At 41.6% G+C, this 18,488-nt stretch overlaps 2 protein-coding genes across 2 annotated transcripts; both read left to right on the top strand.

The window, feature by feature from the left end:
* Positions 1–779: 779 nt before the first annotated feature.
* On the top strand, positions 780–6,714 carry LOC142948447 (uncharacterized). Its single transcript, XM_076090491.1, has 4 exons — positions 780–1,089; positions 3,512–3,609; positions 3,798–3,986; positions 6,410–6,714. Exons 1-4 carry the CDS (start codon positions 854–856, stop codon positions 6,712–6,714), a joined length of 828 nt encoding a protein of 275 aa, XP_075946606.1. The 5' UTR covers positions 780–853.
* A 2,448-nt stretch (positions 6,715–9,162) lies between these two features.
* On the top strand, positions 9,163–17,200 carry snx21 (sorting nexin family member 21). The gene is made up of 6 exons (XM_076101891.1): positions 9,163–9,312; positions 11,268–11,591; positions 12,109–12,305; positions 12,395–12,536; positions 12,606–12,771; positions 13,645–17,200. The coding sequence occupies exons 2-6, from the start codon at positions 11,288–11,290 to the stop codon at positions 14,144–14,146; spliced, it is 1,311 nt and encodes a 436-aa protein (XP_075958006.1). The 5' UTR covers positions 9,163–9,312; positions 11,268–11,287; the 3' UTR covers positions 14,147–17,200.
* The last annotated feature ends 1,288 nt before the right edge of the window (positions 17,201–18,488 follow it).

The raw sequence follows: 18,488 nt of genomic DNA, 5'->3' as shown, positions 1-18,488 counted from the left end.
GCATGATATTGTGAGATGTCTCTGTTATATTTTGTTTTGTAACGACTTGCCTCCTGTTGCTGCCTTTTTGCCCAGGTCGTCTTTGTAAATGAGAACTGGTTCTCAATGAACTTATCTGGTTAAATGAAGGTCAAATATTAATATATAAATAAAATGAGGATTGTTTTCTTGCCGATGATTAGGGCTATGGAGAGTATTCTATTGGATGCATTGTTTATGTTGGATATATCTCCAAGTAAGCAGAGAGGAGGGCAGAGTGGGATGAGGCAGCCCAAAAGGAGAGAGAGGTTGTCCGCTATGTCACAACTTAATTGCTTAATTGGTGTACAGTCCCATGTGTTATGCATATAGGTGTTTGTAGTGTTTTGTGTGCAATCCAGACAAATTTCAGAGTCTGTGAATCCCATTTAAACATTCTCTTCCCTGTGTAGTGTACTCTGTGAAGAACCTTGTGTTGAATGAGTTGCATGTTGGAGGATATAAAGAAGATATTTTTGCAGATTTAGTTCCAGAAGTCGGCACTGGGGATGATTTGTAGGTCCTGTTCCCTTTTTTTCTGAACCGAGGGATACTGTCATGTCTGGTGTTGTTATGGAAGATGTGTTTGAGGTGCGTGGAAAATGTTGTGGTTTTCTATTTATTAAAAAGTCAGTGTTGTTCCAAATGGGAGGGTATTTAGTAGGAGAGATTGTGCTGTTAGTTATTTGGTGGAATTGTAGCTATGGTCGGGTGTTTGAAACATGGATGGCGTGTTTTAGAGCAGCATAGACTCATGGGTTTGACTTTGTTCAGTTTTAAAATGGACACTTAAATACAAGGACCGAATGAGACATTTGTCGTCATTAACAACTTCATGACGTGGACTGAGACCCAGAGCTACTGCAGAGAACACCACACAGACCTGGCCAGTGTGAGTAACATAGCAGAGAACCAGACGGTACGGAGTCTGGTATCTGAAATAGGAGTCTGGATCGGCCTTTTCAGAGATGGATGGAAGTGGTCTGACGGAGGTGACTCCTTATTTAGGAACTGGAAACCTCATGACTCTCAAGGATCTCTGACTGTCCTGAAGCACCAAACAGCAGCAGGGTACGCTTCCTTCTTGGAGTCTCTGGGTGGCGCCTGGAAAGGATACCATGCAGGGACTCTATAGTACTGGGACGCTTCAACGCTCTCGTGGGTAACCTTGAGGGGGGTGATTTAGGAACGGCCTGCCTGATCTGAGCCTGTGGGCTTTGCTGTTGGACCTCTGTGCTGGTCATGGATCAGCCAATACAATCACCATGTTTGAGCATAGGGTGAACCATAAGTGTACTTGGTACCAGAACACCCTACGCCAGAGACCGATGATCTTCTTGTGGACGTATGTCTTGGACACTCGGCTGAAGAGAGGAGCAGAGCTGATCATCAGGTTGTGTGGAGTTGGATTAGAAGGAGAGAGTGTCCGCGAGGAAAGATTAGGGACATGGAATCTGAGTGGGCCATGTTCTAAATCTCCATTATGGAGTCGTCAGCTCGGAGGTGTGGTCGTGAGGTCACTGGTGCCTGTCGCTGCGTCAACTTAAAAACCTGCTGGTGAAGTAAGCCGTCAAGCTGAAGAAGGAGACCTTTTGAGACCTTTTGGGTCCCGAAGCAGCAGACCAGTACCGGGGAGTCAGAAGGACTGTGGCTACGCAAGTCGCAATATCTTGCATCTCTTTGTAATTTATCTTGGGCCATCTTAGTTTTTGGCCTTTAACATATCTTGGTTTTTGAACTACCCAGTCTTGGTTTTTGTCGATAGCCATCTCTGCTTCTTGTCATCACTAATCTTGTGTTTTGGCTGTCGCCATCTTGTTTTATGACCCGCGCCACCTTGTTTTTTTGCAACCAGAAGTGACACGAGCGGGTGGAGCTAAGTACAACCAAATGCTGAACAAGACATATTTAGGTGACCAAAATCTTACAATTAACTTTGATGAACTGAAAACTCACCGTAAAAGGGTTACAGTTGTAAGTTGAAAACCAGGATAACTCCCAGAACGGACAACCTCATGGTAGTGTCAATCACCGTGTAGCCCCGCCCCTAAAGCGTCCCCTGCTTTATGGTCTATTTGACTCTACATGGACCATCATTTACTAAATGAACATCATGCTGTTAGATCTTCCTAGGCCAAATACATTTAAGTGAGATAATAAAATAATATTAGATAAACATATTAACAAAACAGATCAATAAGCTTTAGACCTAAAGATCTAAATTAAATTTCAATGAAAACTTATATAAAATGTATTCACAAGCTTCCTTGGTGCTTCTCAAACACTCAACTGCTGAAGGTGCATAAATCTTTTGAACTAAATTTAATGTAAAAACGCCAATCGACGGATTCATGAGTCACTGATTCTACCTGGTCACATGCAATCCTTTCATTTGTTTGTGGTTTATTGTTATTCAACTTCAAGTCAATTCAATCTTTTTTCTATTTCCCAAAATCACAAATTCTCCTCAGAGGGCTTTACAATCTCTACACATGTGACATCCTCTGTCCCAGGACCCTCACATCAGAACAGGAACAACTCCCCAAAAAACCTTTAACGGAGAGAAAAGAGGAAGAGACCTCAGAGAGCAACAGAGGAGGATCCTCTCTCAGGATGAAGTGTGATAGATGTCATGTGTACAGAATGACCAGCATCACAGAGTTACAACACATTCAATGCATACGATGTAAATGATTCATATAATGAGAGTAGTGAGCATAAACATGATGGAGAAATTACGACTACTAATAATAACAGCAGAAGTTAAATTCTTGTTTTTGTTATTCATTGTACTCTTCATCATGTTATTTATTTATTCCATTTATTTTGTTTATTTTATCGTTTATTTTCTGTTTAGAAGTTTAGTTATGTAGTGAGTCCGATAAACATTTCATTCAGAAAGAACTTGATCATCTGAGATTAACATTTCATTTATTGATGTCAAATTTGTAAGTTTTCCCTATTTTTCCAAAAATGTGTGGCAACCTAAAATGAATCTTATGATGAAATGATATTAGTTAAACTAATGGTGTCGTATCACTGAAGTTATGTACTATCATTATTTGTATACTCATTGTATCATTCATAATTGAGTTATTAATAATTGTTGCATATTTTGTTTAATTTAATTAATATTTATTAAAACTTCCTCAACCAATCGCATAACAATTAGTATTATTGTTATCATTTCTGTTATTAGTATTATTATTATTATCACAACTAGTATTTTATTAATACTGATATTACTATCATTATTATTATTACTTTTGTAATAATAATAATTAATATAACTATTGTCATATTTACTATTGTCATTATTACTATTTTTTTGTATGATTATTATTATTCAACTGAGTAATTATCATTCATCAGTGTTTCTTCTTGTCATTTTTCGTCATCGTGTTGAAACAATCAAACAAACATCAAAGGTCAGTCAGATATTATTACATCATTATAATATTAAAGCCTGATATGCAAATAATCGTCCCAGAAGTTTACATGAGCTGCACGTCTACAGTCACCGACTGACAGAGAGGATCAGAGAAGAGACGAGGATGGACAAACTTCTTCTGAGCATCGTCATCGTGTCAGGCAAGACTTTCATATCTTTTTATTATTTTCCATCTTTAACATTATAAAACTGTTTAATAATTTGTCCCTGTGACATTCTTCTTCCCTTCTTTCTTCATCTTTTTTTGCTTTAATGTGAAACGATCATTTGCATTAGTGAGTAAAGTTATTAATATTAAATGTAATCAATATGCTGTTTGTCAATCCAGGGCTGTGTGCCGTCTCATCACCTGCTGAACGTCGCTACCATTTTGTTTATGACCTGAAGAACATGACTGAAGCACAGCGTCACTGCAGAGAGACATACAGCGACCTGGCCACCATACGGGACATGGAGGACGTGAACACCCTGAACACAATGGTGCATTCAAGCCAAATGGTGGACAACAGCTCTGTGAGTAATATTATATCAGTGACAGGAGGTCTGACAGTTTCACATTCACACAAAGTCTGCAGATGAACTGTACTGAAGTATGTACTTGTACTTTACTTGAGTATTTAAGTTCAATGCTGTTTATTAATACATTTCAGAGGGACATTTATGTGACAGAGTTACAGATTAAGATTTTACAAACAAAACATGATTTAATGCAACATACTGATAAACTCTACTTTATATTTACAGCATTAATATCTCAAACAAATATCATCCATGTAAATATATAGAGGAGTAATGATGTCATTATTATACTGTTAGCATCGTTAGCTTCTAGCAGCCAGCTCAGCCGTCATCACGTTGCGAGACGCTTAGTCCATTATGAACAGCAGGAGTGATTACAGGAAGTAAAACCTGTTTCAATGTTGTTACAACCCGGCCCCAAGGCTGTAACATAAGGGAGACAAGACGGGTGGAAAAAGTAATAAATAGACATTTATTTAACGAACAACTAACCAAACAAACAATCAATCAAATGAAGCTGCAGCCGTGTCAGCCCAGGCGAGTCAGAGAGGAGAACGATCCTGGTTCAGATGTGGTTTATAGCCATCACCTCAGCTGGGGCTCATTAGCTGCTGATCCACATCCTGAAAGACAAAGACACACAGGACATAGACCCCTAGTGGACGGGAGGGGTCGTCACAATGTTCATATTAGCACCTGAATATTGTTTTAAGACAGACTTGAAAAGATTGGAAAGTAAAAATATCTAATAGATAGATCTATATAATAGATAATAGAGACGGAGTTCAGAAGATGGTGGCCTGGAGAACCGAGCAACTACGGTGGTGAAGAACACTGTACATTTATGTATAGAAATAGGTACTGGGAGGACTTCTCTTGTGATCAACACTTAAAGCCAGTCTGCTTCGATGTCAGAGGTGAGAATATTAAAGCTACTACGAGAAACAGTCATCTTGTGTTGATTCTGTTGGTCCCTGTGGACATAAGTGGTAGTGTTTCAGAGCACCAGAGTCCTTTTAGAAAACCTCATTTTACTGAAGCAGGGTCTGACAGTCGGTCCCGATCAGTCCTGGTTCAGGTTCTCCCGTGCCCCCTTCCCTCCAAGCAATACGATCTGGGTCTGTCCACGGTGGACCGGTCTCTGCTGGACGATCTGGGTCTGTCCACGGTGGACCGGTCTCTGCTGGAGTCTGAGCTGAAGGAGTTTCTGGTGAACCTGCAGGATTTCATCTGTTTATAATTTGGAACTTAGAAATGCAAGGCAGTCCTTCTTCTCTGACATCATAACCAAAAACAATAACAATGCACGCGCCTTATTTGCTACCGTCGACAGGCTAACAAACCGCTGACCACTGATCTTTTACAAATTGTAAACACATCCCTTCTCTCAGGTGTCTTCCCACAAGCCCTAAAAAGTCCCAGAAAGCTGCAGGTCTGCTGAGACCCTCAGCTCCTTTAAATCAAGATTGAAGACTTTTCTGTTTGCTGCTGCCTTTAATTGAAGCACATTCAATTAATATATTAATCAATTTCCTGCATTTCTGCATTTAACTACTGTATTTTATTTCTTTTTCTCCATCAATTTCCAAATACTGCTGATTGAGAACACGACATTTAGTGATGTTACGTTACTATGTCGGAAAAGTCCTGGTAAACCGATAAAAAGTGTCATTGAAAGACCTCAGAGAGGCCGGGTTAGAGTCCCGAGACAGGGTTGGAGTCCCGCGTCCAATTGTCCGGGTTAGAGTCCCGAGGCGGGGTTGGAGTCCCACGCTAAATAAGACCTCAGGGAGGCCGGGTTAGAGTGTTTCAATGACTGTTTTTATTGTTTCAATGTATGTTCTTAATTGTTTTTTAAATCTCTTTTGCCTTATGTTTTGATGCTTTTAATGGTTTTATGTGAAGCACTTTGAATTATCTTGTTGTTGAAATGTGCTACACAAATAAACTTGCCTTGCCTTGGTTTCACCAGAATCTGACCCGGTGGCTCCGATGACGAGCATTAAGAGTAACTCTATAGAAACAGACCATCTTCTCTCTGATGGTCTCTTTACTGATGGAGGTCTGATAGAGGATCAGGACTACACTGTTTCATAACCAGTTAAAAGTTGCTCATGGTAACTTGAACTAGTCTCGGGCTACATGAATGTCATTTAAAGCAGATGAATGTGAGTCCTGCCTTCATGTCCCTGTGGGAGCAGGCTCATTAAGCCGCTTTGTATAATGTCTGTTGGAGGGAAAATAGCTCTGATGTGTCTTTATGAATGTGGGACTCAATGGACGCCTGCATGTTCATGTTCACACAGCTCTGTGTTGACTTCACCTTCATGCTGAGATTCATTAAGCAACAATACAACTGGTAGCATCCATGTTGTCTGTTATTGTGTCTCTTCACAGCACTTCACTCTGGTCTATTTTTAGGACTGCGTGAGACATTTGTCCTCATTAACAACACCATGACGTGGACTGAGGCCCAGAGCTACTGCAGAGAACACCACACAGACCTGGCCAGTGTGAGAAACATGGAAGAGATCCAGAAGGTCCAGAATCTGGTACCCTATGGAGATGTCTGGATCGGCCTTTCCAGAGATGGATGGAAGTGGTCTGATGGAAGTGGTCTGATGGAAGTGACTCCTCATTTAGAAACTGGAAAACTACACCTACTGGTCTCTCTAAGACTTGTGCAGCAGCAGATTTTAGTGCCAATGGACGATGGGAGAACCTGAACTGTGACATCACGAGAGCGTTCATTTGCTACAGTGGTAAGCTATCATTCACTCAGTGTTTAAATGTGGATTTAGGTTTACTTTATTAGCAAATAGAGTTTAAAAAATACAGAAAAACATCAAAAGTAGAGCAAAATAAAATCCATAAATATCAAGTTATGGATAAAAACACATTGAATATGCAGATCAACTGCAGATGATGGAGAGTGATCGCCTCATTGATGCTAGAATGTGAATGCTAACACCATGCTAAGCTAAGCTAAGGTTTTCTTGCATCCGCCATATTTAAAGATTGAGCTGATGGAAAATTACCATACTTTCTATTTTATCATTCAAAGTGTTAAAAATTCAAGGATGCAGATTATTATCAACCAGAAATGTTGTTGTTGTTTTTTAGATGTTCCTGTTTCAACGCAAGTTGCTTCTGTTTCAATGCAAGTGATTAAAGTGAGGGTGCAGAAAAGCAGCTCGTCTCTGGATCTGAATGACGCTGTGGTGATGGAGGACCTCTTGAAGAAGGTACATCTTTCTAACATTAAAAACAGAACAACCAGGTGATGCATGTGATTGAGTGCACTACTAAGAACAATGTGAATGTGCTGTGTGCAGTGCACACGTGTATACGTCACTATTGAAGGTAGACTTGTGTCCAAAGAACATGCAAACAACAAAGCTGTTCTAGTGGGAACCAGAGTTCTTCTAAAGCAGAGCTTCCACATGAGGACAGTGTGAGAAAGGATGCAGGATGTAAATGAACAGCGTTTAGTGAAGACTTCTTCTCTGTCAGCGACATTCAGGAAGTAAATGTCTTTGTATCTCAGCTCAAACAGAGGCTGAAGGACCAGGGGCTGAATGACGACATCAAGCTGAGCTGGAAGAAGCAGTCGGATGGAAAAGTCTTCCACAAGGAAGAGAAGAAGACAAAGAAGAAGGAGACGTGTCCATATAAAGATGAGCTTTAATGGTGTTTGAATCCACTCTGGTCAGAGGCTTCCTTTATCCTCCTCCTCCTCCTCCAACTCTTCTTCTTCCTCTTCCTCCTCTCAATCAATGGTAGAAAGTACCAAAGTACCTAAGTACTGACCCTTTGCTGTGAAGTAACGTATTTACATTTCATGGTACTTTAGACTGTTACTCCACTACATTGATCTGTCAGCTATAGGTTCTACACTCTTAGAAATAAAGGTTCCAAACAGGTTCTTCCTGAAGGGCTGAGGTTCTACCCAGAACCATTTGCTTCTGAAGAACCGATTCCTTCTTCAAGGGTTTCTGAAAGCACAGGTGTTAAAAAAAGCCAGAAATGTGTGTTGTGCTGCACCACGTCATCCCCGGTTCTTTATAAACCTCATGAGGAACCCATAGTGAGATCTAGATGGAACCCTTGGGATACAAAAGGGTTCCTGATGGAGACACGCAGGTGGGATCTTGTTTGGACCCTTAGAAGGTGTAAATGTTCTGCATAGAACCTCCAGAGAATATTTTGGGTGAAACCGTGACACCATATGAGGGTTCTCTGTGGAACCTTTGGGTGGAAGCTTTCACATATGGTTCTGGGTAAAACTATTTATGCTTCGTTTTAGGTAGAACCCTCTGAAAGGGTTCCAGGTGGAACTTTTAGGAAAGGTTCTACCTGGAAACGAGCTGAAGAACCCTCCATGGTTCTAGTTAGCACATTTGTTTCTAAGAGTGTAGCTTCTTTGCACATTAAGATATTTAATATAAAGTGTGTGATGAGCTTATTAAATATGACGCATTGTTTTGTAGAATCTCAACCTGCTGCAGCGTTAAAATGCTACTTACATGTTAATCAGTAATAATGATCCAATAACATGTTTATGATAGTATAGCTCTCTATCAGAGTTTATTCTGCATCATGAGGAGTGTTTCTCTTGATCATGAAGAACTTTGTTGTGTAATTCTAAAATGTAGGACTTGTTATTTGTAGTGTTGTGTGTTCTCGTGGTGATGATGCTTCTTCTGCTTCAATAAAACATTTGAATCAGCTTCCTGTTTCACCACAGTTCTTCATGTACTTCAGGTCCAAATAGAGTGTGATCCTCTAACAGACATAAAGTGTGGGGTCAAAAACAAGCCTCAAGAACAGCTTCAATGCTGCTTTCCTCTTTTGATTTCACTGAAGATATGATTCTATGTTCAAGCAGCACACTGAGTGAAGTCTTTATTACTGAACTGACTTTCCACCTGAACTACAATGAACTGAGCAACATTTCTCTGGTCTCTGCTCCTCATTGTTTTGTTCATCAAGAACAAGAACGCACAAGTTCATTTCTAGAGTAAAAGCAGGTCTACCAAAGAGCAGAGATCAGGGTTCACATCCATCTATCTCTCTCTCTATCTATCTCTATATCGCCCCCTATCGGCGGTTGCGAAGAACTACATTCCCTTACATGGTTACTTCCTCCTCCTCCTCCTCCTCCAGCCGGCGGATAGCTTCATAATTCCGGGATCCAGTCCGCTGTGTTTTGACCCCTCACTACCGGACAGCCCCGGAGGTCCTCTGCCGGACCAAACGTTACGTTCACCAGCCGACATGCGCTGACAGGAGCCGGAGGGACAGTGTGCTTCCGGAGCTTCACGGTGAGTTCTCCGATTAATCGGAACAGCGACTGTAAACAAACGTGTTAGCTTGTCCGCTAACTTTACACCGCTGTGTGCTGAGCTAACTGTTAGCCTTCGTCTACACAGCACTTTATTTAAATATGTGTGTTTATGTCTGTCGGTACAGTTATTGATTTTATAACCAGCTGATAAACTCACTGGACCCAAACAAAAAAGGTAAAACTGCTATTTACAGATATCAATAAACTTATATATGAAACATATATATATACATATATATATATATGTTTCATATATATATATGAAACATATATATATATGAAACATATATATATATATGTATATATATATATATATATATATATATATGTATATGTATATATGTATGTATGTATATATATATATATAACAGAGGGTGCTGTAATAAATGCATGTTTCTAAGTGTAAGCGGTTAAACGTGAGGTGATGTGACGGAGGTTATTTATTCATGATGATATTTACGGTGGATGGAAAGTTAAGCTTCTGGAGAGAAGAGGGAACATGTGCTTTGACAGTCGAGCAGCTCTGAAGGTACGTTTGTTTTTCTGCAGTTTGAAAAAAGGTAAAACAGATGATCTGTAGTTTCACTCTCTGATCAAATACTCATGAAACCAGCGAAACAAACATCCAAACAACTGGTGTATTTGTGCAGCGCGCCTTTAAGTTGGTTCATTAAGTAGAACACAGGAGGAAACCTACGTTTGTTTCAATAGTTCCTTGTCAGCAGAATCAAATTCAAACACGTTTCACGTGTGCATGACCAGGAGGGTCATAGCTGCACTTCACCTCCTGTGGGTCCAGACCGGCTCACAGTTCTTCTGCAGATTTTGCATGATGTGTGTGAACAGCTGTTGCTGAAGACCTCCAGGTGTTCTTCGTCTTCTTCACCCCGTGACACCTGCTGCGCTGCAGCTCCGGTGGAGGCTCTGCAGGCCTGGAGCCTCGCCGTGCGTTGGGTTGTCCCGGCTGCCGGCTGAGCCGCTGCGTTATTAATGTGCGACATGGTTTCCATTGAGAGGCCAGCGGCTCTGTAACTGGAGCCAGCCCGGCCTGCTGCCGTGTGGCGGGGTAGTCTTTAACGTGACCTCCGTGTCCCGCTGGTCTCTGCGCTCTACTGTGAGGAATTTAAGTTTTAAAGCGCTCCTAGCGATGGATATTATGTGTTCCAATATGTTTACTTGTAGAAGGTTTAAACTAAAGGGAGAGTTACTGAATTTGTTGCACTGTGAGAGAAACCAGAGACTTTATGACACTGCCATTAAGTCAGAGAGGGGGGGAAGTTGCTGAAGACTTTCTGAGCACAGCCTTCAAGAAGGGGGGTGAATTGGTCAAGGAAGTGTCCGACTGAAGTCCGAAGGGTTCAGCCTTCTGGACCATGAGGTGGACACACCAGTCTGTCGTGTGGTGCGGTGCGGCCTCTATTTCATGAAATATTACTATTGATAGTTAATTCAGATTGTAACTGCATTTGCTTTTGTTAGTATATTAAATTCCTTTTGACTTAAACTTCAACCAGCTGATTCGGCCCAGCTTAATGATGGAAGAAAGTGAGCAGGGGGGGGCTGCCTCTTCTCCTCTGAACAAGGAGGGGGGCTTTTTCCTTTACCTTTTGTTTGAGAAATTTTGAACATAACACTACATTCAGTCCAGGAGAGGAAAGGTATAAAAGACAACATGGCGTCATCTTAGACTGTACCGTCTTCAGTCCTCATCTGTTCCAAAACGTTATGAACTAAACCGTGAACTACAAATCGTTGATAATTATGCGTTGTATCCATATTTACACTATTATAGCATCTGGTTATGAAAGCAGAACGTTATAAACACTTCCTCTGCTCTATGAAGTAGTTATTTAATTAGTTAAGCTTTAGTCGTCCCTGTTGGATGATTATTGAGCCTACAAGTTTAAATGTGTTCCCCTGTTGTCTCTGCAGCCCCCCCCCCCGGCGGCGTCATGGCGTCCCGGCTGCTCGGCCGTCTGAAGCGGTCCTTGTTTAAAGACGGTCAGGGGGCGGGACCAGAACAGGAAGCCCCATGTGGACAGGAAGAGGAGGGGTTTAAAGAGGACGGTTGGGAGGCGGAGCTGGAGGAGGAGGAGGAGGAGTGTCTGACCGATCGGTTGGGGGGGACGCTGTGCTTCGACGGCGGAGGAGGAGGAGGTGAAGGAGGCGAGGACGGAGGCGAGGGCGAAGGATCGGGGCTGGACAGCGACTCCGACTTCCTGGGAGAGTCGATGGAGGAGGGGCTTAGCAGCACAGGTGAGCTGCTCTTTAACACCTGCGACATCATAAACTTCTTAAAGTGAGGTTTTGCTCGTACGAGTGTTCCAGGTGGGATTCATGAGGAGGTTCAGACCTGCTCTGCTCCATTTCATTCAAAAACCAAGAAACGTGTCACACTGTGGAGCTCAACGTCCTGCAGCCAGACATCAGGAGGCGAAGATGCCATAAATATGCTTCATGTATCATTTACGCGTTTGTTCGCTAGAAATGCGTCGTTCGCTGGAGACGCGTTTGCTCGAGGATTTTATTGGTACTGAAGAGAAACTGGTCGATGTGAGATCACATGTGTGAGCCACAAATCTCTTCTTACACGAGGTTCAATGTACACGATCACTATTACATGTAATATTGTAATTAATCTTAGAAGAAAAAGATCGTTCTGCTTCTTATTGAATCCTGTGTGTGTCATTAGTTACTCGCCGAGAAATACACGTGTGTCGTACATTAGAGTCACAGTAGATTAATGTCACCTGACCCCTCGTCTCACCTGTAGACACCAGTCCTGTGGGCGTGTCCCCGGTGGGCCCCCCCGCGTCCTTCCTGCTGACTCGGCAGCTTCAGGAGAGCTGGAGGACCCTGCGTGGACTCGGTGGAGGAAGTCCCACCTCGACCGGGAGGCAGCTGACAGACGACTTGCTGTTCGAGGTGACGGACGCCAGCGTGGTGACGGACACCTCCTCTAAATACGTGGTGAGTTCAAAGAGCCGGGGGGGGGGAATAGAAAATCTTTATGAACCGGCATGAGTCGGCACTTTAAAGAGCCTCTTGTCTCCCTCCAGCTGTACACCATCCACGTCATCCAGTCCGGCGGGAGCGACAAGACTCCGGCCGTCATCACCCACCGATACTCCGACTTCCAGCGGCTCCACGCCACGCTGTGTCATAACCACCGAGACCAGATGGAGCGCGTCTGCTTCCCGCGTAAGTAGAAGTCCTATCGTCTTATATTAAAACTGTTTCAACTGCTGAACCAGCTTCCTGTTTGTGCAGGAAAGAAGCTGCGCAGGAACTTCACGGCGGAGACGATCGCCAAGCGGAGCCGAGCGTTCGAGCAGTACCTGACTCACCTGTGTTCCCTGTCGGCCCTGCGGGGGGCGCTGTGCGTCCGACAGTTCTTCTACCTGACCGACCTGCAGACCGGACAGCTGCTCATCAGGTAACACTGACACACCGCTCACATTAATGTATGTTCCAAAACCGGCATCAAAACAGGAAGTCAGTGGTACAGTAGTAAAGCCCGCCTCTAGCTTGATTTGATTGGCCGCCTCGGTCGATTGTGACATTGACGAGCTGGTGCTGAAAAGTTAAGAATCAGAGGAGGAAAAAACACAGTTTTACAAGCGACCAGGCGGCAACTTTTGGTTCTTTAAAGTTCTCCAAAGCTTCATGTGTTAAAGCTGCATTCTCTCTAGTGTCCACCAGGGGGCGACTCCTCTGGTTGTATAGAAGTCTATGAGAAAATGACTCTACTTCTCTCTTGATTTATTACCTCAGTAAACATTGTAAACATGAGTTTATGGTCTCAATCTCTAGTTTCAAGTCTTCTTCAATACAGCATGATGTTCATTTAGTACATTATGGTCCATTTAGAGTCAAACAGACCATAAAGCAGGGGATGCTTTAGGGCGGGGCTACACAGTGATTGACAGGTCTCTACCAGAGACATATACGGTGTCTCTACGTCACTGCTCCTCAGTCCAGATATGGTCACTTCCTGTTCACTGCAGATACCCGTCCTTATTCAAGGATGAGGTAAAGATAAAAACTGAAAAGTGGAACTTGTTTTGATGCTCTGATGTCCCTCGATTGGGCAGAGACTCTGAACGCCTCCTGATGACTAAAATGGTTTGTCAAAAACAGCTGGTTAGTTGACAGTGATTTCAGATTAAAGTAAAGAGTTGACACTTTGACTTCTTACTTCAGCAGAAAATGTCTTTCTTGAGTATTATGACTTAAAGAGGCATGTTTTATTGTGTTATTGAAGCTTCATGAAGTGGACTCGGAATTGAGTTTGTGTTGTTTCGTTGAGGGTGGGACGTTTCCAGGAGGCTTTGGGTCCGCTGCTCAACGCCAAGAGACTGCAACACAAACTGGGCTGGGCGACTTACTATGACAATCGGGCTCAGGCTCCGCCCCCGGCCTCCTCCCATTGGTTCTTCACCTTGGTGGGTCTGTCGAGCTGTTTCCAGGAATTGGACCAGCTGGAGGAAGCCCGGGACCACTGTGACGACGCTCTCCGTGTCCTGACCCCCGAGGCGGAGGACGGGCCCCTCCCACTCCCGGATAAGCCCCACCCACTGACCGAAAAGCAGGAAGCGTCGCCGCAGCACGTCGACAGGCCACACCCCCTCTTGTTGCCGTTGTTGCGGGTGGTGGTTCGGCTGTCGTGGCAGACGGGACGGGACAAGCGTCAGTGGGAGGAGCTTCTGCAGCAGATGGAGGAGCAGGGGGCGGGGCTAGTAGACAATCAGCCAACCATTAAAGAGTTCCTGGTCAAACACGACCTGCAGGAGAGTGAGGGGGAGGGATAGAACAACATACACACACACACAGACACACTGCAGAGTACAATCACTACGCTACATTAGTGCTGCGGCCGCTGTGCAGAAAAAAAAATTATGCGATTTAGAGAATTAAATATTAAATATTTTTTTTTAAATCTGTAATATGATGAGAAACAAAAAGGTCTCAATATTTCAGAATTAAGTCCTAAAAAATATATTTATTTTGCAACATTATGAGAAATAAGTACGGAAGCCCTGAGAGGACACATTGAAAACTAAAGGGGTTTCCAGGTCATTATTCTAAGTGTTTGTTGTTGTAATACTCATTTCTGGCCACAAGAGGCTGACGTGCACCACTACCACTAAACGCAATGTAAGTATATTATTAGCAGGTTACGTAACATTAAAACTCGTTCTATTTAGAGCAGGAGCTAGTGGTGCACTTCAGCCTCTAGTGGCCAGAAATGAGTATTACAACAACAACAAAGACTCACCTGGTCAACACTTTTATTGTCTTAAACACTAATTCATTTTTGTTTACATTTTTACACTACACACTTTTATTTTTCTCAGTTCTTCTATAACTAAGTCAAAAATTGTGAGCAAAAGATTAATTTATGACAAGAAAAAGTTAGATTTAGATTAATTATATTATAATAAGTTTTTTGAAAAAATTTGTTGCAATGTTATTAGAAGTCATAACATTACTAGAAAGGGCATAAAGTTCAGCTTTTGAAGAAAAGTAATATTTAAAAAAACAATTTTAGTGAAAAAAGGAATCATTTCGTGAACAAAGTCACAATATTTTGACTGTTTCTCTTGATATTAATCACAACTTCTTTTCCTTAAATATTCCCACTTTATTCATTCTATCTCTATTCTAATGTTTTCTTCAGAGCGGCCGTAATACTCCGATTGTTCGTGTATTAAATCATACTTTAAAGCCTTAAACCGGTTCAGTGACGCTCTGACGCTTCAGATCAGGAGACGAGCTGCTCGGACTTCACAGTAACTCTACAATAATAACCCTGCAGCCGTATTCAACGTACTTTATTACTGTTAACAGTTCATAACAACTACAATTCATAAAGGGACGACATTACTAATTTAACCCTTAAAAACTATGTTAAATGCAACTAAAGTTATTCACAAAGCATCTTGGCACTTAATACAAATATTTTGTAGAAGCTTATAAATATAAAGAGGCTTTTATTTATATATATATATATATATATATATATATTTTATAATGAGGCTTTAGAGAGCTGCAGTAATGAGTCAGCATTTTTATTCCTCTGGTTCCCTCGACTGGAAGTCTTTTAATTTTATTTGTCTGAAATAATGTGTTTAACAGGAGCTGAAGAGATTTGAACGTTTAATTCTCTGATTTATAAAATAGGTCAGTAAAGAAGCTTTTACGTGTCTTAAAACAAAGAGTCTGAATGAGACGACTAGACGTCCTCTCGCCGACTCGTCCGCTCTCACGAGGTCGACGCTGCATCCTCTCTAGTGTCCACCAGGGGGCGACTCCTCTGGTTGTATAGAAGTCTATGAGAAAATGACTCTACTTCTCTCTTGATTTATTACCTCAGTAAACATTGTAAACATGAGTTTATGGTCTCAATCTCTAGTTTCAAGTCTTCTTCAATACAGCATGATGTTCATTTAGTACATTATGGTCCATTTAGAGTCAAACAGACCATAAAGCAGGGGATGCTTTAGGGCGGGGCTACACGGTGATTGACAGGTCTCTACCAGAGACGTATACGGCGTCTCTACGTCACTCCTCCTCAGTCCAGATATGGTCACTTCCTGTTCACCGGTTGCCAAAATTCCTGTCGTTTTATTGTGGAGGGACCCAGTGATGCTAACTTCCTGTTGAAGCTACAAACCTACGTCGTTAGCTCTCTCTAAGAATCAGAGGAAGAAGAAAACACAGGTTTAGTGTTTACTGTCTCACACTCTTCTTCTCTGCCTCTGTGGCTGTTTCACTACGTCTCCTGGTTTCAGTGGAATGACGTGAAAACTGTTAAATGTTTATTTGAGTCCTCGAGACGATAACAATCGATTCACTAGTGAGACAAAGAATCAAACTACATCTGGAGCATTATTATCACTCTTCAGACTCTGCTCTAGTGTTTCTGAACTATCTGCTGGATGTATCACTTACATAGATTTACATTTGAGGGACATTTTATTGCACTTTTCTTGAGTCGTAAATCAGCATCGTGGATGTTTTTCACAAAGTGAATGTGGACATTTCAAATGGAAGCTTCGCCTGTTGGCAGCGCGAGATATTCAACCGTTAAAGATTAAATCATGAATCATATCCGGCTGCTTTTATACTGATGAATGTGTGATTTCTACGTGTGTCGGGGTTACATGAATGGATGAGGGAGTTAAATAGATTCACATCAGCAGGAAACAAAATGAAAAACAAGTGATTAAAAAGGGACGAAGCACATTAATAACGTCGCGTAAAGAGAAAGTTATGAAGCGGTGAAAGATCCCGATGACTTGAATGAGACGCACGTTCAGATTCATACGATGTTATATACAAGCTGCTGACTCGGGGAAACCGTTTCATCATTAGTGCTTTCATGTTTTCAGCGACTAGACGAGGTGATTCTGTTTGTGCCGTTGATTCTCTCATGAGGGCCAATAGTTCCACAAAATAATATTCCTGTAGTTTGAACACAGTTTTGGGGGAAACTACAAATATCTGAGTAGTTATTTTAAGTGTGCTTTTATTTCAATGTGTTTACTCTGACTGAAGGTTTACATGGTCACTTATGAAATATTCAGAGTTTGGGGTTTTTGTCATATTCAGAAAAAGCTGAAAGTTTCACAATTACGATGCAAAGTTCCTCTAAATGGATTTCAAGAAGAGAAACATGTTGTGGTCTCTACGTTCAGATTAAAGTCTTTCATGTTTTTTATTATTTTTGTGTTTTTTGTGTCTCCACTGAGTTTAAACTCTTTCTCTCTTCAGTGGATATTTTTACAACATGGATTCAGCAGAAACTGCTTCACAGAGAGAAATACAAGTATATTTTATGGAATAAAGTTTGTTACAAATTCCAGATTTCTCCATCGTTATTCCTTCATGGGGGGGGGGGTGTTGGACATTTATTCTTGATAAAGACGTTCTGAGCTTCATTCTTTAATTATTATTTTACAATTTGGTTTCATCAAATGAGAAACAGATTGTAGATGTTTGTCTGTAAATTACATTGAAACTTGACTTTAACTGTGAAGTCTGAGTTCAGTCCTGATCATCTTTATGACCGTTAGTCGGTTAAAAGGAAACGTTTTCTTTTATGATTGTGTTTCATGTTCATTGAAGAGAACTCCACAGACTGCTTTATTCATAAGATACATTGAGAGATGTAGTTTGACATCGACGCATGAGATTTACGTTGGCGGCTAAAACAAAGTTGACTTTTGATTTATTTCATTGAAGCTTTCTTCCTCTTTGCAGATACAACAGAACTTAAGACTCTCGAGAAGAAGTCGAGCAAAACGGATGAAAACACCTGAAAATGTCGTAAAAATGAGCAACAATGTGATAAAATGTCTTTGCCTGAAAGAATTAGGGTGAAATTTGACAGAATCAAAATGATGCTAACTTTGTCTTCTCAGGAAATTAAATAAATAGAAAGTTTACTTCAACTAGTTACAGCAGTGGTTCTCAGACCCCCGTTTAAAACTAGAAGGTCTGTGATTGGTCCCCGTCATAATCTGGGGGGGGTCAAAACGTTTCCACTCTTTAGTACTTCAGTGTTAACGGTGTTTTTTTTATTCATTTCAAATTAGATTCAAATTTAGTTTCATGCATCTTAGCCTGATAACGTCTTCATCTGTTGAGCATTTTAAACATAAAATCATTGTCGAGTGTTTTCAGCTAAAATGACAATAACGGCATTATACCGTTTCTACACCGCTATTTTTAATTTTCCAGAAACAAAAGCATTTTGTTTTGTCTCCCGGTTTTTTTCCTGATTTATTTTTCTATTTCTTGATTTGTTTCCTGATTTAATATTTTCCTGATATGTTTTCTGATTTATTAGATTTCTCTCTCATCTTCTTTGTTGTAATTCCTCAGTCTCACCAGCAGAGGTCACCGTGCAGCAGCAGTCAGATCCCTCAGGTCAGATGTGGAGTGTTTAACTCCAGCTGACAGTAGATCACCTACATTACGTCACTCCGCTGGCTGAAGTCACCCCGACGGTTAAGGACAGACCTCAGGTCAGATGTTCACATCCAGTCCGTTTTTTAAACTTCGCTGCTCGTCTCTGCACAGCTGACTTGTGTTGGCTGTAAATAAATGAGTCCCGTCGTCGTCGTCGTCGTCGTCGTCGTCGTCGTC

The sequence above is a fragment of the Anarhichas minor genome, unplaced genomic scaffold (assembly GCF_050575085.1).
Source record: "Anarhichas minor isolate MPS153535 unplaced genomic scaffold, ASM5057508v1 ptg000003l, whole genome shotgun sequence".
Classification (NCBI taxonomy): domain Eukaryota; kingdom Metazoa; phylum Chordata; class Actinopteri; order Perciformes; family Anarhichadidae; genus Anarhichas; species Anarhichas minor.
This window is presented reverse-complemented; position numbering and strand designations above follow the sequence as displayed.

Bases quoted from the DNA above. Each gene is read 5' to 3' on its own strand.
- LOC142948447 (XM_076090491.1), top strand. From the start codon at position 854: ATGACGTGGACTGAGACCCAGAGCTACTGCAGAGAACACCACACAGAC. The intron at 1,090-3,511 runs GTACGCTTCCTT...TCGTCCCAGAAG, and splicing joins AAGCACCAAACAGCAGCAGG to TTTACATGAGCTGCACGTCT. The intron at 3,987-6,409 runs GTAATATTATAT...GTCTATTTTTAG, and splicing joins GGTGGACAACAGCTCTGTGA to GACTGCGTGAGACATTTGTC.
- snx21 (XM_076101891.1), top strand. From the start codon at position 11,288: ATGGCGTCCCGGCTGCTCGGCCGTCTGAAGCGGTCCTTGTTTAAAGAC. The intron at 11,592-12,108 runs GTGAGCTGCTCT...TCTCACCTGTAG, and splicing joins GGAGGGGCTTAGCAGCACAG to ACACCAGTCCTGTGGGCGTG. The intron at 12,772-13,644 runs GTAACACTGACA...TGTTTCGTTGAG, and splicing joins ACCGGACAGCTGCTCATCAG to GGTGGGACGTTTCCAGGAGG.